Raw genomic sequence first — 25002 nt, forward strand, 5'->3', positions numbered from 1 at the left:
ATTAATAAGAATGAAATCTTGCCATTTGTAACAACATGGATGGACCTTGAGGGCATTATGCTAAGTAAAGTAAGTCAAAGACAGACAAATATCACATGATTTCACTTCTATGTTGAATCAAAACAAACATAGAAACAAAAAACAAGCTCATAGATACTAAAGAACAAATGGGGGGGGTGGGATATGGGCAAAATAGGTGAAGGGAATCAAACTTCCAAAAGGTACAAACTTCCAGTTATAAAATAAGTCATGGGGATATAATGCACAGGATGGTGACTATAGTTAATAATACTATATTGCATATTTGAAAGTTAAGAGAGGAAATCTTAAAAGTTCTAAAAATCTGTAAGAATGTATGGTGACAGATGTAAACTAGACTTCTTGTGGTAATCATTTTGCAATATATACAAATATCAAATCATTAAGTTGTACGCCTGAAACTAATATAATGTTGTATGTCAATCACACTTCAATAAAATAAATAAAGTAAATGGTTAGAGAAAGATACCAGTTGGAGAAAGACATACCAATCTAACACTAATCAAAAGAAAGCAAGGGTTGGGGCTGGCCCCGTGGCCAAGAGGTTAAGTTTTGCATGCTCTGCTGCAGCCGGCCCAGCGTTTCATTGGTTCAAATCCTGGGCACAGACATGGCACTACTCATCTAAGCCACGCTGAGGCGGCATCCCATGTGCCACAACTAGAAGGACCCACAACGAAGAATATACAACTATGTACCAGGGGGTTTTGGGGAGAAAAAGGAAAAAATGAAATCTTTAAAAAAAAAAAAAAAGCAAGCAAGGGTAGCTTTGTTAATTTCAGACAGAGAAGACTTCAGAGCAAAGACAGGTATCAGAGATAAAGAGGAACATTACATAATGATAAAAAAAAGTCAATTCTCAAGCCAGCCCTGATGGCCTAACTGGTTAAAGTTCAGCTCGCTCCACTTCGGTGGCCCAGGTTCCATTCCAGGGTACGGAACCACACCCCTCATCTGTCAGGAGCCATGCCGTGGGGGTAGCTCATGCAGAACTAGAAGGACCTACAACTAGAATATACAACTACGTCCTGGGGTTTTGGGGAGGGAAAAAAAAATGAGAAAGACTGGCAACAGATGTTAGCTCAGGCCAAATCTTTCCCAGCCAAAAAGAAAGAAAAAAGGATATTAAAAAAAAAAGTTATCCTAGGAGACATAAAAGTCCTTAATGTGGTAATCACCTAAAAACAGAGCATCGCAATACGTATGTAAGGCAAAAACTGATAGACCTCCAAGGAGAAACAGATGAATCCACTATCATACTTGGAGACTTCAATATCCCTCTATAAGAAATAGATTCAATAGACAGAAAATCAGTAAAGACATAGCTGACTAAACAATATCATCAATCGACTGGATATAATTGAAATCCATAGACTACTTCATCCAACAACAGCAAATACAGTCACACGTCACTTAACGATGGGGATACATTCTGAGAAATGCATCGTCAGGTGGTTTCATCATTCTGCAATCAGAGTGTACTTACACAAACCTAGATGGTAAACCTAGGCTATCTGGCAGAGTCTACTGCTTTTAGGCTATAAACTTGTACAGCATGTTACTACACTGAATACTGTAGGCAACTGTAACACAATGGTAAGCATTTGTGTATCTAAAGATATCTAAACATACAAAAGGTAGAGTAAAAACATGGTATAAAACATAAGCGGTATACCTGTATAGGGCACTTACCATGAATGGAGCTTGCAGGACTAGAAGTTGCCCTGGGTGAGTCAGTGAGTAAATGGTGAGTGAAGGTGAGGGCCTATGACATATTGTATAGCACTGTAGACTTTACAAACACTGTACACTTACACACCATGATAAATTTACAAAAACTTTTCATAAAGAAATATTTCTTTCTTCAATATTAACTTTGGCTTACTGTAACTTTATTTTGTAAACAAATATTTTTAATTTTATGACTCCTTTGTAATAATATGGCTTAAAACACAAACACATCATACAGCTGTACAAAAACTTTTCCCTCTTTATATCCTTATTCTATAAGTTACTTTCTACTCCTAAATTTTTTTTTTTTGTATTTTAAGCTTTTTTTGTTTAAGCACATTAGCCTAGGGTCAGGATCATCAATATCACTGTCTTCCACCTCTATACATCTTTTCCCACTGGAAGATCTTCAGGGGCAGTATCACTCATGGAGCTGTCATCTCCCATGATAACAAGGCTTCTTCTGAAATACCTCCAGAGGCCTGAGGCTCTTCTTGAGAAGGCGTCGCTCTTTTCAGAGATATGTCCATGGTGTTTTGCTTGGTTTCTTTTTTTCATCATAAATTTGCTTGTAAGCAGATAATGCACCATGAACATTCCTCTCTATTCCCCGGTGTTGGAGTCCATGTTTTCAAACTGTTTAAAGAGCTTCTTGAGGTCTGCAAAAGCTTCTACTAAGCACTTGACTGTGAATTTTCTCAGGGGGTAGGGGGTCTTCTTTTTCTTCTCTTGCAGTTTTCTTTTCTCTTGCCTCTTCTTCAGTTACGCATTCCTATTCCAGTTCCGACGACTCTTCATCAGTCAATTTCTCAGGAACCAACTCTAGGAGCTCCTCAATGTCATCCTCATCCACACCCAGGTTAAATTTGTTTGCCATCTCAACCACAGCCTTGTTGATTTTTGCAATCTCCTCATCTTTGGCAAATCCTTTGAAGTTATGGATGAACCTCCTGAGTGTCTCACGAGCCCCAAGCCCCACCAAGGTTCTTGATGCAGTCATAGATGCAATCATTCCAGAATTGCATCAATGTCTTCTTAGCATCTTCCTCAGTTGCAGCAATAACCTGGGCAAAGGTCCTCCTCAGGTATTAGGCCTTAAAAGGTGCCATAACGACTTGATCCATAGGTTGGCTCAAAGAGTGGTATTTGGAGGGAAAAACACCACTCTGATGCTGGGATGAAGCTCATCAACACAAGGAAGATGTCTGGGAACATTATCAACAATAAGCAAAATCTTTAAAAGTATGTTATTCTCCAAACAGTACTTCTTCATTTCACTGGAATAACAATTCAGGAGGGCATCTTGGAAGAGAAGCTAGGTCATCCATGACTTCTTAGTGCCCTCGTAGTATACTGGTAGTGTGTGCTTGATTGATATGCTTGAAGGCCCTGGGGTTCTCACTGTGCCAGATCATAAAGGGTTTCAATTTATAGCCTGCAACACTGCCCCCAAACAAGACTGTGATCCTGACCTTAAAAGCCTTGAAATCTAGCACTGACTTGTCCAACTCATGGAAGAAAATCCTTTCAGGCACTCATTTCCAGAATAGGGAGGTTTCATCCATATTGAATATTTGCTCTGGCAAGTAATCTTCCTCTACAACCAGCTTATCTAGAGTTGCCAAAACTTCTTCAACTGCCTTCACATCAGCACTCTCAGATGCACCGCTGACGTCCACATTATATAACTATTGAGTTGTTTAGACCACCCCAACTAGCAGTAAATTCAACATTGTAGTCAGGCACAACCTTTTCTTTCAACATTGCAAACAACTTTTTCTTCTTTTTTTGGTGAGGAAGATTCACCCTGAGCCAATCTTCCTCTTTTTTTTTTTTTTTCTGGCTTGAGAAAGATTAGTCCTGAGCCAACATCTGTGCCAATCCTTCTCTACTTTGTAAAGTGGATGCCTCCACAGCATGGCTGATGAGTGGAGTACGTCTCGTGCTGGGGATCTGAACTCGCAAACCCAGGTCACTGAAGCACAGTGCACAGAACTTGAACTGCTCCGCCACAGGGCCAGCTCCACGAACAAACTTTTTAGCTTAGCTGTAATCATCATGGTGCTGAGAAAAACACACTTCTGCAATCTGCTCTTCAATCCAGAGCATTAGAAGTTTCTCCACGTCTGATATAGGCCCTTCTCGAACTTCTCTTAGTCTCATTGCCTTCAATGAAGCAGATCCTTAACAGCTTCCATCACTTTGTTCTTGCTCTTCAAGATTGTAGCCATGATGGAATTGGACATGCCTGACTGGCAAGCAGTAACAATCACTTATTTTCCACCATCGTAGTCCTAAATCACTTTTAATTTTGTTTTAAAGAAATCACTCAACATGGCCTCTTACTGGCAATGTTAGCAGATTCTGTATGCTTAGGGGCCACGATGAACAAAACAACATGACATTAAATCAAACACAAAAAAAAATGATGCAATCAAGAGATGCAGTAATCACAAGATGTATGAGGCTGCTGCAGGCATAACATGGCATACCGGAATACTGTTTTACAATACACTTTTTTATAACTGGAAAAACTACTCTCTAAAATAACAATAAAAAGTATAGTATAGTAAATACATAAACCAATAACATAGTTACTTTTTATCAAGTATCATGTACCATACATAATGGTATGTGCTACACTTGTATATGACTAGCAGTGAAAATTTATTTTTACCAGCATTCACCACAAACACCTGAATAATGTATTGTAGTTCCAATAATGCTGAAACTACAATGTTACAACAGCTACAACGTCACTAGGAGAGAAAAGTTTCTCAGCTCCATTATAATCTTATGGTACTACTGTCTTATGTGCAATGCATTGTTACCCAAAATATCGTTATGTGGCATGTGACTGTACACATTCTTCTCAAGCTCTCATTGGACGTTCACCAAGACAGACACATTCTAGACTATGAGACACACCTTAACAAATTTAAAGAATAAAAATCATACATGTATGCTTTCAAACCACAATGGAATTAAATTTTAGAAATCAATAACACAAAGATAGCTGAATAATCCCAAAATATGTATGAGACAACAAACTACTAAATAATACAAAGTTCAAAGGAAAATTTTAAATTATTTTGAACTAAATAAAAACTAAACAAAACATCAAAATTTGTGGCATGCAGCAAAAGCACTGCTTAGAGGGAAATTTATAACAATGAAACACATATTAGAAAAGAATATCTAAAATCAGTCATCTAATCTTCCACCTTAGTAAATTAAAAAGAGCAAATTAAATCCAAAATTAACAGCAATAAGAATCAGAGCAGAACTGACAATAGAGGGAAACTTTCTCAACTTAATAAAGAAGAGCTACAAAAGAACCTACAGCTAACATCATACTTAATGATAAGGAACTCAAATTTTTCTAAGATCAGGAACAAGGCAAGGATGTTACCTTCACTACTCCTTTACATCATCATACTTGAAATCCTAAGTAATACAATAAGACAAAAAAGAAATAAAAGGTATACAGATTAGGAAAGAAGAAATAAAACTGAAGGCATGACTATCTATGCAGAAAATGTGAAAGAATCAACCAAAAAGTTCCTGGAAATAATAAGCAATTATAGCAAGTTTGCAAGATACAAGGTTAACATAAAACAGCCAATCGTGGGGCTGGCCCCGTGGCCAAGTCGTTGGATTCACTCACTCTGCTTTGGAGGCCCAGGGTTTCACCAGTTTGGATCCTGGGCGCAGACATGGCATCGCTCATCAAGCCATGCTAAGGTGGCGTCCCACATGCCACAACTAGAAGGAACCCATAACTAAAAACAGACAACTATGTACCAGAGAGCTTTTTTGGGGGGGAGAAAAACAAAAAATAAAATCTTTAAAAAAAAAAAAAAGCCAATCATTTTCCTACATACCATCAATAAACAAATGGAATTTGAAATTAAAAACACAATACCATTTACATTAGTACCCCCAAAAATAACAGAGTTAAAAATCTAAGAAAACACATATAAGATCCACATGAAAACTACAAAACTCTGATCAACAAAATCAAAGAACTAAATAAAGGGAGAGATGTTCCATATTCATGGACAGGAAGATTCAACATTGCCAAGACGTCAGTTTTCCCCAATTTCATCTATAGATTCAATGCAATCCCAATCAAAATCACAAGTTATTTTGTGGACATTAACAAACTGATTCTAATGTGTATACAGAGAGGGAAAATAACCAAAACAATACTGAAAAAGAACAAAGTTGGAGGACTCACACTGCCTGACTTCAATACTTACCATAAAGCTACAGTAATCAAGACAACATAGTACAGGAGTCCCCCCTTATCCTTGGTTTCACTTTTCACGGTTTCAGTTATCCACAGTCAACTGCAGTTCAAAAATAACACTACAACACAATGCCTATATCATTCACTTCACTTGATCTCATCACATAGGCACTGTATCACCTCACATTACCACAAGAAGAATGCTAAGTACAGTACAAGATATTGTGATAGAAAGAGATCACAGTCTCATAACTCTTATTACAGTATATTGTTATAATTGTTCTATTTCATTATTAGTAATAGTTGTTAATCTCTTACTGCACCTAATTTATAAGATGAACTTGATCACAGGTAGGTGTGTATGTATGCATAGGAAAAAACAGCATATGCTGGGTTTGGTACTATCTGTGGTTTCAGGCATCTACCAGGGATCTTGGAATGTATCTCCCATGGATAAAGGAGGATTGCTGTATTAGCAAGAGTATAAATAGTAAAATGGGACAGAACAGACCCAGGAATAGACCCACATAAATACAGTCAACTGACCCTTGACAAATGACCAAAAGCAATATAATGGAGAAAAGATAGTCACTCAACAAAGGGTTTTGGAACAACTGGACACACACATGCAAAAAAAAAAAAAAAAATCCAGGGGCCAACCCCATGACATGGTGGTTGGGTTCAGCATGCTCTGCTTTGGTGGCCCAGGTTTGCAGGTTCGGAACCTGAGTGTGGACATACACCACTTGTCTGCCAAGCTGTGGCAGCAACCCACATAAGAAATAGAGGAAGACTGGCACAGAATGTTACCTCAGGGATAATCTTTCTCAAGCAAAAAAAGAAGAAAGTTAGCAACAGATGTTAGCTCACAGCAAATCTTTCTTAGCAAAGAAAAACAAAAGAATCTATACATAGATTTTACATTCTTCACAAAATTTAACTCAAAATGGATCACAAACATAAATATAAAATACAAAACTATAAAACTCCTAGAAAATAACACTGGAGAAAATCTTGATGACCTTGGGTTTGGTAACGACTTTTTAAATACAACACCAAAGGCACAATCCATAAAAGAAATGATAAGCTGTACTTCAGTAAAATTAATATTTTCTGTGCTGGCAAGAGTGACATCAGCATCGTGGTGGAGTGACCTCTTTCCTTAGACTCTGCCCACTAAGACATAATGAAAAAGACATTCATACACCAACAGAGGCCATTCACAGAACACAAAAGACATCTGAGAGACCCATGCAGCCCTACATCTGAAGTTTGATGTGCTGGACCCACTGGAGGAAGTGGAAGGAGGTAAGGGGATCTCCTCTCCCTCCCACAACGGCAGCAACCCAGGGTGTGGGACAATGCGGCTCAGAGAGGAGAGAGAGGAGGGGTGGTCCTCTGTGGGAACACCTTTGCTCTCCAAGTTCCCTCACAGCCTGTGGGAAAGCCCCACACAGAGATGGCTATTGCAGGGGTGTCTTCATCAAGCCAGGACCCCAGGAGGGCAAATAGTGAGGGCACAGCGAGAACAGGCCCCAGGTACACACAGGCCAAAGACAGTGCCCCTCCCCCAACCTGGCACTCAAGCTCTGTCAGCCAGAGTACCTGTGCACGTGGTAAAAAAGCAGCAGCTGTGAGCAAGTGAGCTGGGGTCACGGTGGACTCAGAATACACAGCTCTTGAGCCTAACCCAGTGGCAGCAGATGGAAGCTGTGACCAGATACTATCACAATGTGGAGGCACAAATCCAAACCATCAAACAGTATGAAAAAAGATGTTAATAACCCAGAAGAGAAAGAAAATGACAAACACTCAGAAATCAATCCTGAAGGCCAAGGAATTTATAATCTAAATCAGAATTCAAAATAGCTGTCATATGGAGCTGGCCCCGTGGCGCGCTCCACTGTGGCGGCCCTGGGTTCGGATCCTGGGTGCGGACATGGCACCGCTCATTAGGCAACATTGAGGCGGCATCCCATACGCCACAACTGGAAGGACCTGCAACTAAGATATACAACTCTGTACCAGGGCGGATTTGGGGAGATAAAGCAGAAAAAAAAAAAAAGATTGGCCACAGTTGTTAGCTCAGGTGCCAATCTTTAAAAAAAAAAACAAAAACAAAATAGCTATCATAAATCAACTCAGTGAGCTACAAGAAAATACAGATAGCTCAATAAAGTCAGGAACTTCTTCACAAAAGAGCCAGAAACTATAAAGAAAAACCAATCAGAAATGTTGGAAATGAAAAACACAATGAACAAAATAAAAATCTGTACTCTCTGAATAACAGAGCTGATGTTACAGAGGAAAGAATCAGCAGTCTGGAGAACAGAAATACAGAAATGTTTCAAATGAAGAAGAGAGAACTACAACTAAAAACAAATCAAGAAATTCTCCAAGAAATATCCACTCAATTAGGAAATGCAACCTAAGGATTGTACGTATTCCAGAGGAAGAAGGGAAGAAGAATGCCTGTTCAAATAGAAGAAAGCTTGTTCAAAGAAATAATAGCTGAGAATTTCCCAAACCTTGGGAAGGAGCAGGAAACTCAAGTAAAAGAAGCTAATAGATCTCCTACTTACATCACTGTAAAAAGTCCTTCTTCAAGGCATATCCTAGTAAAGCTGGCAAAAACCAATGACAAAAACTATTAAGGGCAGCAAAGCACAAGAAAATAACCTACAAAGGAACCCCTATCAGGCTTTCAGTGAATTTCTCAACAGAAACCTTAGAGGCCAGGAAAGAGTAGAATGATATATTCAAAACTCTGAAAGACAAAAACTTTCAGCCAAGAATACTCTATCCAGTGAAACTATCCTTGAGATATGAAGGAGAAAGAGAAACTTCCCCAGATAAAACCTCAGGGAGTTTACTGCTACAAGACCCCACTCCCCAACAAGAAATTCTCAAAAATTTCTTGATACCTGAAATAAAAGAATACCTGAAAAAAAGAGACAGGGTTTACAAGCCTCAAACAAAGAGATAAATAGGTAGACAAAGCCAGAAACTTACAGCTCTCTATCAGAACAGGTTAGCAACCAATTATCATATTAAAAATAAAACGAAAATATCAATGTTAATTCATTATTTTTAAAGTTTGGCACCTGAGCTAACATCTGTTGCCAATCTTCTTATTTTCTTCTTCTTCTTCTCCCCAAAGCCCCCCAGTACATAGTTGTATATTCTAGTTGTGAGAGCCTCTAGCTGTGCTATGTGGGATGCCACCTCAGCATGGCCTGATGAGCGGTGCCATGTCTGCGCCCATGATCCAAACCGGCGAAACCCTGGGCCACCAAAACGGAGTGTGCAAACTTAACCGCCCAGCCACAGGGACAGGCCCTAATCTCGTTATTTTCGACACAAACTCACAATACAAGACGGAGTAAATTGTGACAACAATAAGTTAGAAGGGGAAGAGGAAAGGGATAGAATCGGCTTAATCTAAGGAAATATGAGGTTATCAGAATTGGACTGTCTATGAGATTGTTTATACTAACCTCATGGTAATCACTAAACAAATAATCAGAAGAAAGAAATAATAAAGAGAAAACAAAACCATAATAGAGAACTACCAAACTGAACTGGTAGTCTGAAATACACGGGACAAGATACCATGGAAATGCAGAAGAACCAGAAAATGAGTGATAAAATGGCAGCATTAGACCTCAAATATCAAGAATCACTCTAAATGTAAATGGACTGAATTCTCAAATAAAAAGACACAGAGCAGCAAGATGAATTAAAAAGCAAGACCCAACAATATGCTGGCTCCAGGAAACACATCTTAGCTGCTCAGAGCAAAGAAATGGAAGAGGATACTCAAACCTAATGGCAAACAAAAGAAAGCAGATGTTGCTATACTCAGACAAAGTAGACATCAAGACAAAACAAGTAATGACAAAGAGGAGCAGGATAAAATGCTAAAAGGGACACCCCATCAACATAACACTAATAAATATATATGCACCCAACATACGAGCACCAAAACACATAAAGAGACTATTAAAAACCTAAAGAAGAGACATTAGCAACAGACAATAATAGGAGACCTTAACACCCCAGTTACAGCAATAGATAGATCATCCAGAAAGTCAACAAGGAAACAATGGATTCAAACAAAACACTAGACAAGATGGACTTAATAGACATATATAGAACACTCCATCCAAAATCAGCAGAATATACATTCTTCTCAAGTACACATAGAACATTTTCAAGAATAGACCATATCCTGGGAAACAAAGCAGGCCTCAATAAACTTAAGACGACTGAAATCATATCAAGTACATTTTCCAACCATAATGCTATGAAACTACAAATCAACTACAAGAAAAAAGCTGGGAAAGTCACAAACATGTGGAGACTAAACAACATGATACTGAACGACCAATGAATCACTGAAAAATTAAAGGAGAAATAAAATATCTGGAGACCAATGATAATGAAAACACACCATACCAACTCTTACGGGATGCACCAAAAGCAGTCCTAACAGGAAAATTCATAGCAAATACAGGCCCACCTTAACAAAAAAGAAAATTCTCAAATAAGCAATCTTAAACTACACCTAACAGAATTAGAAAAAGAAGAACAAAGCCCAGAGTCAACAGGAGGGAAATAATAAAAAATTAGAGCAGAAATACATGAAGTTAAAACAAAAAAGACAGAAGAAAGGACCAACGAAACAAAGAGCTGGTTCTTTGAGAAGACAAACAAAATTGACAAACCCTTAGCCAGATTATGAAAAACTACATGCCAACAAATTGGATAATCTAGCAGAAAAGGATAAATTCTTAGACTCACATAACCTCCCCAAACTGAACCAATATGAAATAGAGAGTCTGAATAAACCAATCACAAGTAAAGAGATTGAAATAGTAATCAAAAACCTCCTAAAAAATAAACGTCCAGGAGCAGATGGCCTCTCTGGAGAATCCTACCAAACATTCAAAGAGGATTTCATAACTATCCTTCTCAAACTATTCCAAAAAATGGAAGATGATGGAACACTTCTTAACACATTGTATGAGATCAACATCACTCTGATACCAAAGCCAGACTATGACAACACAAATAAGGAAAATTACAGGCCAATATTGCTGATGAACACAGACGCAAAAATCCTCAACAAAATAGTGGCAAATTGAATACAGGGATACATTAAAGAGTTCATACACCATGATCAAGCAGGATTTATACCAGGGACACAGGGATAGTGCAACATCCACAAATCAATGAGATATACCACATTAACAAAATAAGGAATAAAAACCACATGATCGTCTCAATAGACACAAAGAAAGCATTCAACAAGATCCAACAGCCATTCATGATAAAAACTCTTAATAAAATGGGTACAGAGGAAAGTGCCTCCACATAATAAAGGCCATATATGACAAACTCACAGCCAACAACATACTCAACAGAGAAAAATTGAAAGCCATTCCTCTGAGAACAGAAACAAGACAAAGGTGCCCCTTTCACCACTCTTTTTCAACACAGTACTGGAAGTTTTGGCCACAGCAATAAGGCAAGAAAAAGAAATAAAAGACTTCCAAACAGGCAAAAAAAGAAGTGAAACTCTCGCTGTTTGCAGATGATATAATTTTATATATAGAAAACCCTAAAGAACCCATTGGGAAACTATTAGAAATAACAACTACAGCAAAGTTGAAAGGTACAAAACCAACTGACAAAAATCGGTTGCATTTCTAGAGTCTAACAATGAATGAACAGAAAGAGAACTCCAGAATACAATCTTATTTACAACGAGAACAAAGAGAATAAAATACCAAGGAAAACTTAACCAAGGAGGTGAGAGGCCTATACAATGAAAACTATGAGATATTACAACGTGATACACCACATCAACAAACTGAGGAATAAAAACCACATGATCATCTCAATAGATGCAGAGAAGGCGTTTGACAAGATCCAACAGCCATTTATGATAAAAACTCTGAACAAAATGGGCATAGAAGGAAACTACCTCAACATAATAAAGGTCATATACAACAAACCCATAGCCAACATCATACTCAATGGGCAAAAACTGAATCCCATCCCCCTGAAAACAGGAACGAGACAAGGATGCCCTCTATCACCACTCTTATTTAACATAGTACTGGAGGTCCTGGCCAGAGCAATCAGGCAAGAAAAAGGAATAAAAGGAATCCAAATAGGGAGGGAAGAAGTGAAACTCTCGCTGTTTGCAGACGACATGATCTTATATATAGAAAACCCCAAAGAATCCATTGGAAAACTGTTAGAAGTAATCAACAACTACAGCAAAGTTGCAGGGTATAAAATCAATTTGCATAAATCAGTAGCATTTCTATACTCCAGTACTGAACCAACAGAAAAAGAACTCAAGAATACAATACCATTCACAATCGCAACAAAAAGAATAAAATACCTTGGAGTAAATTTAACTAAGAAAGTGAAGGACCTATGTAATGAAAATTACAAGGCCTTTCTGAGAGAATTGGACGACGACATAAGGAGATGGAAAAACATTCCATGTACATGGATTGGAAGAATAAATATAGTTAAAATGTCCATTCTACCTAAAGCAATCTACAGATTCAATGCCATCCCAATCAGAATCCCAATGACATTCTTTACAGAATTAGAACAAAGAATCCTAAAATTCATATGGGGCAACAAAAGACCCCGAATTTCTAAAGCAATCCTGAGAAAAAAGAACAAAACGGGAGGCATCACAATCCCTGACTTCAAAACATACTACAAAGCTACAGTAATCAAAACAGCATGGTACTGGTACAAAAACAGGTGGACAGATCAATGGAACAGAACTGAAAGCCCAGAAATAAAACCACACATCTATGGACAGCTTATCTTTGACAAAGGAGCTGAGGGCATACAATGGAGAAAAGAAAGTCTTTTCAACAAATGGTGCTGGGAAAACTGGAAAGCCACATGGAAAAGAATGAAAATTGACCATTCTTTTTCACCATTCACCAAAATAAACTCAAAATGGATCAAAAACCTAAAGGTGAGACCTGAAACCATAAGGCTTCTGGAAGAAAACGTAGGCAGTACACTCTTTGACATCAGTATTAAAAGGATCTTTTCGGACACCATGCCTTCTCAGAGAAGGGAAACAATAGAAAGAATAAACAAATGGGACCTCATCAGATTAAACAGCTTCTTCAAGGCAAATGAAAACAGGATTGAAACAAAAAAACAACCCACTAACTGGGAAAAAATATCTGCAAGTCATATATCTGACAAAGGTTTAATATCCTTAATATATAAAGAACTCTCGCAACTCAACAACAAAACATCAAACGACCCAATCAAAAAATGGGCTGGAGATATGAACAGACATTTCTCCAAAGAAGATATACTGATGGCCAATAGGCACATGAAAAGATGCTCATCGTCACTGATCATCAGGGAAATGCAAATCAAAACTACACTAAGATATCACCTTACACCCATTAGAATGACAAAAATATCTAAAACTAATAGCAACAAATGTTGGAGAGGTTGCGGAGAAAAAGGAACCCTCATACACTGCTGGTGGGAATGCAAACTGGTGCAGCCACTATGGAAAACAGTATGGAGATTCCTCAAACAACTAAAAATAGAATTACCGTACGATCCAGCCATCCCACTACTGGGTATTTATCCAAAGAGCCTGAAGTCAGCAATCCCAAAAGTCCTGTGCACCCCAATGTTTATTGCAGCACTGTTTACAATAGCCAAGACGTGGAAGCAACCTAAGTGTCCAGCAACAGACGAATGGATAAAGAAGATGTGGTACATATATACAATGGAATACTACTCAGCTGCAAAACAGAACAAAATCATTCCATTTGCAATAACATGGATGGACCTTGAGAGAATTACGTTAAGAGAAATAAGCCAGCGAGAGAAAGATAATCTGTGTATGACTCCACTCATATGAGGAATTTAAAACTATGGACCAAGAACAGTTTAGTGGATACCAGGGAAAAGGTGGGGTGGGGGGTGGGCACAAAGGGTGAAGTGGTGCACCTACAACATGACTGACAAACATTAATGTACAATTGAAATTTCACAAGATTGTAACCTACCAATAACTCAATAAAAAAATTTTAAAAACAACTATGACATATTATTGAAATAAAGTGATGATGACATAAAGAAATGGAAAGATATTCTATGCACATAGGTTGGAAAAATAAACATAGCTAAAATATGCATAGTACCTAATGCAATCTACAGATTCAATGCAATCCCAGTCAGAATCCCAATGACATTCTTCACAGAAACAGAACGAAGAATCCTCAAACTCAAATGAGGCAAGACAAGACCCTTAACAGTTAAAGCAATCCTGAGAAAAAAGAACAAAGCTGGAGGCTTCACACTCCCTAATTTCAAAACATAACACAGGGCGGGCCTGGTGGCACAGTGGTTAAGTGCACATGTTCTGCTTTGGCAGCCCGGGGTTCCCCGGTTCAGATTCCAGGTGCGGACAAGGCACCACTTGGCACGCCATGCTGTGATAGGCATCCCACATACAAAGTAAAGGAAGATGGGCATGGATGTTAGCTCAAGGCCAGTCTTCCTCAGCGAAAAGAGGAGGATTGGCAGCAGTTAGCTCAGGGCTAATCTTCCTCAAAAATTATATATATATATCAGAAAGCTATAGTACTCAAAACAGCATGGTACTGATACAAAAAGAGACACACAGAACAATGGAACAGAACTGACAGCCCAGAAAAAAACCACACATCTATGGACAGCTAATTTTTGGCAAAGGAGCCCAGAACATACAATGGAGAAAAGAAAATCTCTTCAATAAATGATGTTAGGAAAACTGGATAGCCTCATGCAGAAGAATGAAAGCAGATCATTATCTTTCCCATACACAAAAATTAACTCAAAATGGATCAAACACTTGAAGGTAAGACCTGAAACCACAAAACTCCTAGAAGGAAATGTAAGCAATACACTCTTTGACATCAGTCTTAGAGGATCTTTCTGAATACCATGTCTACTCAGACAATGGAAACAAAAAGAAAAAATAAACAAATAGGACTTTATCAGACTAAAACGCTCTTGCAAAGCAAAGGAAACGAGGAACAAAATGAAAAAGCAATCCACAAACTATGAGAAAATATTTGCAAATCATATACCCAACAAGGGGTTAATCTCCAAAATATGTAAAGAACTCACACAACTGAACAAATAAAACAACCCGATTAAAAAAATGGGCAAAGAATATAAACATTTTTCCAAAGAAGATATACAGATGACCAACAGGCACATGAAAAGATGTTCAACATCACTAATGATTAGGAAAATGCAAATCAAAACTACACTGAGATATCACCTTATCCCTGTTAGAATGGCTATAATCACCAAGACAAAAAATAACAAATGTTGGAGAGGATGTGGAGAAAAAGAGAACCCTCATACACTGCTGGTGGGAATGCAAACTGGTGTGGCTGTTACAGAAAACAGTACGGAGATTTCTCAAAAAGTTAAAAATAGAAATAACATATGACCCAGCTATCCCACTACTGGGTATTTATCCAACGAACTTGAAATCAATTCAGAGAGACTTATGCAGTCCTATTTCTTTTTTTTCCTGCTTTTTCTCCCCAAGTCCGCCCAGTACATAGTTGTCTATTTTAGTTATGAGTACTTCTAGTTGTGGGATGCGGGATGCTGCCTCAGCATGGCCTGACGAGCAGTGCCACATCCACGCCCAGGATCCGAACCAGTGAAACCCTGGGCCAGCCCCTGCACCCCTATTTCATTGCAGCATTATCCACTACAGCCAAGAAGTGGAAGCAACCCAAGTGCCCATCAACTGATAATTGGATAAAGAAAACGAGGTGTATATATATATATATATTTACACACACAATAGAATACTACTCAGCCATGAAAAAAGACAAAATCATCCCATTTGGAACAACAGCGAGGGACCCTGAGGGCATATGTTAAGTGAAATATGCCAGACAGAGAAAGACAAACACCTTATGATTTCATTCATATGTGGAAGATAAACACATGGACAAAGAGAACACAGTTTAGTGGCTACCCGAGGGGAAAGGAGTTAGGGATGGGCACAAAGGGTGAAGGGGCACGTTTATATGGTGACTGACAAATAATAATGCAAAACTTCACAATGTTATAAACTGTTATGACCTCAATAAAAAAAGATTCTGTTCTGCAAAGAATTCTGTCAAGAGAATGAAGATGAGCCACAGACTAGGAGAAAATATTTGCAAAAGACACATCTGAGAAAAGACTGTTATCAAAAATACACAAATAACTCTTAAAAGTCAATAAGAAAACCCAATAAAAAATGGGTCAAAGATCTGAACAGACACATCACCAAAGAAGATATACAAACAGCAAGTAAGCATATAAAAAGATCCTCTACATCAATTTGTTTAATTGCAAATTAAAAACAAGATACCATTACATACCTATTAGAATGGCCAAAATCCAGAACACTTATAATACCAAATGCTAGTGAGGATATGGTGCTACAGGAACTCTCATTCATTGCTAGTGGGAATGCAAAATGGTACAGCCATTTTGAAAGACAATTTGGCAGCTTCTTACAAAACTAAACAAATGTTTACCATATGATTCAGCAATAGCGCTCCTTGGTATTGACACAAAGGAGTTGAGAACTTAAACCCACACAAAAACCTGCACATGGGTGTTTATAGCCAAAATTTCGATGCAACAAAGATGTTCTTCAATAGGTGAATAGACAAACTGTGGTACATCCAGACAATAGGATATTCTTCAGCACTTAAAACAAATGAGCTATCAAGCCATTAAGAGACATGGAGAAAACTTAGATGTATATTACTAAATGAAAGAAGCCAGTCTGAAAAGGATACATACTGTATGATTCCAACTATATGACATTCTAGATAAAGCAAAACTATGGAGACAGTAAAAAAGATCAGCGGTTGCCAGGGAGGAAAGAGGGATGAACAGGCAGAGCACAGAGGATTTTTAGGGCAGTGAAACTACTCTGTATGACACAGTAATAGTGGATAATATGTCATTATACACTTGTCAAAACCCATAGATTGTACAACACCAAGACTGAACCCTAAGGTAAACTAGACTTTGGGTAATAACAATGTGTCAGTGTAGACTCATCAATTGTAACAACTGTACTACTCTGGGGGGATGTTGATAATGGAGGAGGTCATGCACGTGTGGAGGCAGCGAGTATGTGGGAAACCTCTATATTTTCTGTGCAATTGCTGTGAACCTAAAATGCTTTAAAAATAATCTAATAAGAAAAGATTTTTAACTCTAATTCTCAACAAAGTACCCTCAGCAAAACTAATTCAACAGCATATTAAAAGTATTATACACCGTAACCAACTACAATTTGTCCCAGGAATGCAAGGGTGGTTCAACATAGGAAAATGAATGAAATAATACATCACATTAATGGAACAAAAGGAAAAAAACCACATGATCACCTCAATTGCCACCAAAAGAAAACAGCATTTGACACAATCTAACACCTGTTCATGATAAAAACTCTCAGAAAACTGAGACTACAAGGATTCTGTCAGAAAACAAAGCATAACCTCAACAAAAAGCCATTATGTTAAAAGCCCACAGCTAACATCATACTCAATGGTGAAAGACTGAAGGCTTTCCCCCTAAGATCAGGTATGGCTTTGAACACTTATTCAACATCATGCTGGAAGTTCTAGTCAGAGAAACTGGACAAGAAAAAAAAATAAAAGCATCCAAATCTGAATTGAAAGGAAGAACTAAAGCTATATTCACAGACAACATGGTCCTATAAATAGGAAACCCCAAAGAATCCATAAGAAAACTACTAGAGTTAAAAAATTAACTCAGCCACACTGAAGAGTACAAGATCAACACATAAAAGTCAGCTGTGCTTCCACACACCAGCAAGGAACAACCACAAGAGAGAATTAAGAAAGCAATTCTAGGGGCCGGCCCCATGGCCAAGTGGTTAAGTTCACACGCTCTGCTTCAGCAGCCCAGGGTTTCACTGGTTCAGATCCTGGGCGCAGACATGGCGCCACTCACCAGGCCATGCTGAGCATCCCACATGCCACAACTAGAAGGACCCACAACGAAAATATACAACTATGCACTGGGGGCATTTAGGGAGAAAAAGCAGAAAGAAAAAAAGAGTAAGATTGGCAACAGTTGTTAGCTCAGGTACCGATCTTTACAAAAGAAAAAAAACAACAAAGCAAGCAATTCTATCTACAATAGGATCTAAAAGACTAAAATACCTGGGAATAAACTTAACCAAGAAGGTGAAAGCCTAGTACATTGAAAATTGGAAGACATTGTTGAGAGAAATTAAACACCAAAATAGACGAAAAGACAGATGTGGTCATTGACAGGAGAATCTAATATTGTCAAGATGTCAATACTACCTAAAGCAATCTATAGAGTCAATGAAAATTTCAGCCTTTTTTGCCAAAATGGGAAAGACAATCCTCAAATTCATATGGAACTGCAAGGGGCCCAAAACAAACGCTCTTGAAAAAGAAAAAAGTTCGAGGACTCCACTTTCCAATTTCAAAAATTACTATGAAGCTACAACAACCAAAACAGTGTAGTACCAACATAAGGCCAGAGACATAGACCAAGAGAAGGGAATGAGAATTCAGAAATAAACCCATAAATCTATGGCCAAGTGATTTGTAAAAAAGGTGCCAATCCATTCAGTGAAAAAAGAACAGTGTCTTCAATAAATGGGGATGGTACAACTAATTTTCCACATAGAAAAGAATGCAATTAGACCCCTTCCTCACACCATATACAAAAATTAACACAAAATGAATGAACAACTTAAACATAAAAACTAAAAACCATGGAACTCTTAGAAGAAAATGTACCGGCAAATCTTCATGACCTTTAATTTGGCAATATATTCTTAGATATGAGATCAAAAGCACAAAAAAGAAACAGAAGATAAAATGGAATTCATCAAAATTAAAAACTTTTTGAATCAACTGACAAAGAAAATGAAGAGGCAACCCTACAGAATGAGAGAAAATATTTGGAAATCATATCCAAAATATATAAACAATTTCTACAACTCAACAACAAAAATACATTCAATTAAAAAACCCAAGGCAAAGAACTTCGATAGACATTTCTCTAAAGATACGTAAATGGCCAATAAGCCAGGAAAAGATGCTCAACATCATTAGTAACTAGGAAAATGTGTATCAAAACCACAATATAAAAAACCACTTCAGACCTATGAGGATGGCTACATTAAAAAAATGAAAGAAAGAAAATAACAAGTCCTGGCAACGATGTGAAGAAACTGGAATCCTCTTACATAGCTGGTGGGGATGGAAAATGGTGCAGTCACCATGGAAAACAGTTTGGCAATTCCTCAAGAGCTAAACATAGAATATGACCCAGCAATTCTACTCCTGGATATATACTCAAAAGAACTGAAAACAATGTCTCAGTTATTTGCATGCTCATGTTCACAGCAGCATTACTCACAACAGCCAAAAGGTGGAAAAAATCCAAGCGTCCTTCAAGAGATGAATGGATAAACAAAATGTGGCATATACATACAATGGATTATCATTCAGCCATAAAAAGGAATGAAGTTCTGATACATGCTACAACATGGACAAATCTCTAAAACATGCTAAGTGAAATAAGCCAGACACAAAAGAACAAATATTATATACTCCTACTTATATGAAAAATCTAAAATAAGCAAACTCATAGAGAAAGAAAGTAGATTAGAGGTAACCAGAGCCTAGGGGGAAGGGGAACCTGGGGAGTTATTGCTTAATGGTTACAGAGTTTCTATTTGGGGTGATGAAAAGTTTTGGAAATAGTGGTGATGATTGAACATTATGAATGTAATTAATACAACTGAATAGCACACTTAAAAGTGGTTAAGGGGGCCGGCCCCATGGCCAAGTGCTTAAGTTCATATGCTCCGCTTCGGCGGCCCAGGGTTTCACCGGTTTGGATCCTGGGAGCAGACATGGCACCACTTGTCAGGCCATGCTGAGGCGCCATCCCACAACTATAAGGACCCACAACTAAAAACAAAAAAAAAAATACACAACTATGTACCAGGGGGCTTTGGGAGAAAAAGGAAAACTAAAATCTTTAAAAAAAAAAAAAAAAGTGGTTAAAATTGCAAATTTTGTTACATATAGTTTACACAATTTAAAACATTAGCAATTTAGTATACCAAAACTCACTGAATTGTACACTTTAAGTGTGTGAACTGTATGATATATGAATTATATATCAATAAAGCCATTAAAAATATACTCTAATTTTATGTGAAAATAGTGCTATACACTCAGAAAATTATTCCAAATGATCTTAGTATGACAGTATTGACTACACATCCTTAACAGAAAATATTCTAAAACTAAAAAGCTACAAGCAATCAAACTTCATTATTCTTAACATCCAAGAAAACAGGTCAAGAAGGAAAGTATTGTAGTTAACAATACTTTTAAAAAGCAAAGAAAGAAATACACCAGAATTGGGTAGATAGAGCCTCCCTTTCCCACCCCCTATGAATTCATACATTTTAAATTTATCAGGAAGTTTACGACAATAATAGCAATACACAACAGTCAAGATGGCACTAATAGGAACAAAGTTTTCTTTCCCTTTTTTAAAATGAATAGATTCCCACAAGGTACAATGTCAATACATACAGAAAAATCAACTCCATTACCTATTTCAGGCTTCCAACTATCTCACTAAAGAGAACTATCTTAAGATAATTAAACAACAGTTACTAAAGACTAATATACAGAACCATAAAATCTGAGCGAAACTTGATGACCTTCTGTCTCCAATCTGCTCATTTTACAAGGGAACTGAAGCCCAGGGGAGTTAAGTGCCTTGTTTAAAGATGCATAGCTAGGAAGGAGCAGAGCCAACGACAATCCATAATTCAGTCAGTGCTTCGTTCCATGACACCTATGCCATTATGAGCAAATGCTTGAATTCACTTTAGCTGCTAAGTATCAAGAACTGATGTGGGGCTGAAAATAGGAACATTCAGACCTTGAGAAATGCCACATTATCTTCCTCTTGACAGCCAACTGACTCCCCTCCTTCCCCACACCCCCTCCAAAAAGCTCAGGCAAAATGGGTTTGTTCTCAGCATAAAATGATGGGCTCCACACTTATGGAGTCCTGACAAGGGTGATGGCAGGGGTTATAGAGAATAAGCAAAGTGCAGATACTGAACAGTGAGTTTCCCAATTCCCTTCCCCTGGAAGATAAAGTTAAAGGAAATCTCTCAAAAAACAGAAGACGACACAAAAAAGAAAGATGCAGAGAATCAAACCAGAACCAACTTTCAGTTAATCAGAACATGAGAAGGACAATAGAAAAAAGAGAGAGAAGAAATGCTCAAAGAAATAACACAAGAAATGTCCCAGAATTGAAGAAAATGAGTTTGCCAATTGAAAGGAAACCGCCAGAAAACCTATGAGCTATGAAGAAAAAGAATCACATCAGACTTCTAACAGTACAAACGATGAGAAAATGAAGCAATGCCCTCAAAATTGAGCAAAAGATTATTTCGAACCTAGAATTCAATAACCAAACTACCAATTAAATTAGGTAAAGACATTTTTCATATACAATGTTAAAAAAAAAAAAAAAATCCCATCCATTCCTTCTCAAAGCAAACTGGAGATTGTGCTACACCAAAACAGAGGAAGTAAGTCAAGAGGACATGAGTTGGAAGAAACCAAGTGTCTAACGCAGAAAAGGGAATTCTCAAGATGATAAAGGAAAGTCTCAGGAACACAGCTAAGCAGAAACCAGTCCAGGATGGAGCAGTAAGACAAGAGTGAAGAGTGCTCCAGAAGGAAGACTCTTAAAAAAACATTTTTTTAAGATCTGAAATTGATGGGTTATGTGATTTATTTAAATCACACTAGAGAGTTTAAATAGAGTTTGGGTAAAGAATTAGTAATAAATCACAGAAAACTAAAGAAAGCAAAAAATAAAGCAATTATTAACTATAGGAAAAGTAAAACTACACAATAAGGGCAATTCAAATGCAAAAATATTTACCTTATAATTATATAAACTATAAATACACATTTAACTAAAAATTACAATAACAGAACTGGATGAATGAGAGGGAAATAAAAACATCTGTCAACAGAGGTGTGGAGGAACAGACTAGAAGGCCAGTAAAAAGTGTCTAAAATGGGGAGGAGAACAAGAAATAAAAGCACATAGGTATGTATGTTATTCAGAAGTACGACGTACAGCCATAAACGGCTGTCAAGTTGCCTCTGTGGAGTAGGAATCAAAGGCGTGGAATAGGAACTCAACTAGATAGAAATCTAGGAAAACTAAATAGAAGCCATCTGAAAAAACAAAAGTTAAAGAAACACAGGCGACATTTTCACCAAGGGCAAAAGGCAGTGTGAATGAGCTGGAAAATGGCAAAACAAGAGGAGATGAACAAATGAAAGCACAACGCAAGCCTGGGAAGATAGACTACGGACCCATTACTGCACTCCAAACTGGGAGCCAGTGAAACCAATCTCTTTCGACTTTTCACAGCCACTGTCTCTGCCCCATCCACCATGTCCCTTCCAAGCTATCCACAGCACCCTGTTTTGTCATTTCACTTAGACCTAAGTTTACAGAATACCTTCACATGTTCCAAACTTACTTACTTGCTAATCAACATGCCACTGTAATTCCCAGGTGCTAAAATTAATGATTTCTCCTTGTCCGAAGAAAAACATGATTAAAATAATACTCTTTAAATGTAAAAGAGAGGTGGCCATAATAACCAATCCTTAAAATTTTGCCCCCACTCCTCTTTATTTATTTGACTAGGTAGTTCAAAGAACATTCTAACTTCTGCCTAGACCAATGGTTCTTAATCTTTTGGGAGCCAGGTGCCCACTAACAATCTCATGAAAGCTCTAAACTTACTTTAAAAAAAAAAGTCATATCAATAAAAAAAAACCATAATTCCAGGCGTACAAAAACCCTTAATAAGGTTCTGTTTTAGACTTTGGCACTACATTTGTGTTTGCGACTATGCCGGCAGTTTGAAATTACAACCTGCATGTAAGTACCTATTCCCTTCCTCTAGAGGACTAGACTGTAACCTACTCCTCATTCCTAAAAGAAACTAAATCAGGCCGAAACCAAAGCCTTGCTGAGCCACCTATCGGACAAGTATCTTTAATCTCTCCAGGTCTCAACATCCACAGGGCTGTTGGGAGCACAAAACACAATCACATAGGCCTGGTATGTGATAAAAAGCACAATTTTGTTCTATTACAATCACGATCGTCCCTGAGTTTTCCTTTTTAGTTTCCTCACACCTTTACTCTCGTAGGCCCTTACCTAAACACGCCTTGAACATCCATTTAACATCCATTTAACATCGACATTTACTGAGTGCTTACTATGTGCGAAGCACTGCCCTCGATGTTCAACAACGAGCACCCTGCACACTCCCACCACCACCATACCCGCGTCTTCTTGATGAAGGAGGTTTAACCCGCCTCAAAGTCCACAGCTCACCAACGGCACAGCTGTTCTTCGACCGGGCAAACTGACTCAAGGTGCTGTGCACACCCGCCCTCAGCGCCTTTCTCCTCACCCTCCACTTCCAGTCACTAAAGTCTGGGTGAATCCAAAACATATCTAGCACATTATTTATCTTAGGAAAAATACAAGAGCATGTTGTTGAAAAGGTTACAAATTTTAAGTCACAGTACGAACGCCCCGTAAGAAATTCAGAATTCCCAACATTCCGTTGGAAAAAAAAAAAAAAGCAAATAAAAGCAGCTTCCACAGAGCGCCGGGAATGGGAGCGGGGCGTGAGCAGCACAGGCAAAAGCCCCAAGACCACAGACGCAGCGACGGCCCCCGAGCGCCCCGCTGGCCCGCCGGCGCCGCCCAAGGCCCGGTCCGCGCCGCGCCGGTCCCCGCAGCCTTCGCCCGGCAGGGGGCCGCCGACGCGGCGGGGAGCCGGCCGGGAGCCGGGAAGAGCGCCGCGGGGACGCGGGCGCGGCGAGGCCCGGGACAAGACGGCGCGCGGACCGCCGGGAGCGGCCAGGAGGAAGAGGAAGCGCCGGCGCCAACGGCCGCCGCGCTCTCCTGCTCCGTCCCCAGGAGCTCGCGAGCGCCACGCCGCCCAACACACCGCGCGAACCGGCCGGCGCCTCAACGGAACGCGCCAGGGAGCGGCGGCCGCCGGGAGCCATGACGCCGGCGCCGCGCGGGGCCGCGGCCGGGCCAGGGCGGAGGCTGCCCGTCTCCCCAGGGCCCGCTCACCTCTCGGGGCGACGGGGCGGAGCCCTGCACCGAGGCGATGTACCGCTCCACGTCGGCCTTGCTGCGCCGCATCGCGCCGCCAACCCGGCTCCTGACGCGCGGGAGGCCAGCCTGAGGCCCACGGCGGTCGGCGTCTCCAGGAGCGAAGCGCTTGAAAGCCCGTGACGCAGCGCCGTCGCCGGCGGAGGAGCCGCTCGACCCGCGTGCGTGTTGCGTCAGCACTGTGCGCCACGCCGACGACGGCGCGCTCCCGCCGCGCACGGCCCTCCCGCCCCGGGTTCCGCGCGCGGTCTGTCGAGCCCTGTCAGATGCGGGCTGTGGAGAGCGCCGGCGCCGAGAGGCGCGGGGAAGGGACGTCCAACCCGGCGCCCGGGCTAGGTCAACGACGTGATGTTTTACCTGAGGAGTCTTCAGAAGTTTCGGTCGTTCCGTCTTTATCATAGTTACGCGATGCTGTGGACGTAAAAAGCACTCTCACGCCATTTTGGTGAGCGTGTCAATTGGAACGACCTTTCTGGAGGCGATTGGTTAAATCTATTTGTCTGACACGTGTGCGTACGCAGCATACATGTTAAAACTCATGCTTTTTTAAATGACATATATGAGAAAATTAAAAATACATTAAGAAGGAGACCGCAAAGACTATGTTTGGGGAG

The 25002-nt window shown here is 39.3% G+C and overlaps 1 protein-coding gene across 4 annotated transcripts in view; it reads right to left on the reverse strand.

The window, feature by feature from the left end:
* Positions 1-24561, reverse strand: part of LOC106823941 (E3 SUMO-protein ligase RanBP2) — an 87691-nt gene extending 63130 nt beyond the window's left edge. For all 4 annotated transcript variants that reach the window (XM_044773110.2, XM_044773109.2, XM_044773106.2 and 1 more), the window contains exon 1: positions 24347-24561. In XM_044773110.2, coding sequence (XP_044629045.2) covers positions 24347-24418 — 72 coding nt within the window. In that variant the 5' untranslated portion in view covers positions 24419-24561. The remainder of the gene's footprint in view (positions 1-24346) is intronic.
* Positions 24562-25002: the final 441 nt, after the last annotated feature.

Source organism: Equus asinus, chromosome 6, assembly GCF_041296235.1.
Source record: "Equus asinus isolate D_3611 breed Donkey chromosome 6, EquAss-T2T_v2, whole genome shotgun sequence".
Lineage (NCBI taxonomy): Eukaryota > Metazoa > Chordata > Mammalia > Perissodactyla > Equidae > Equus > Equus asinus.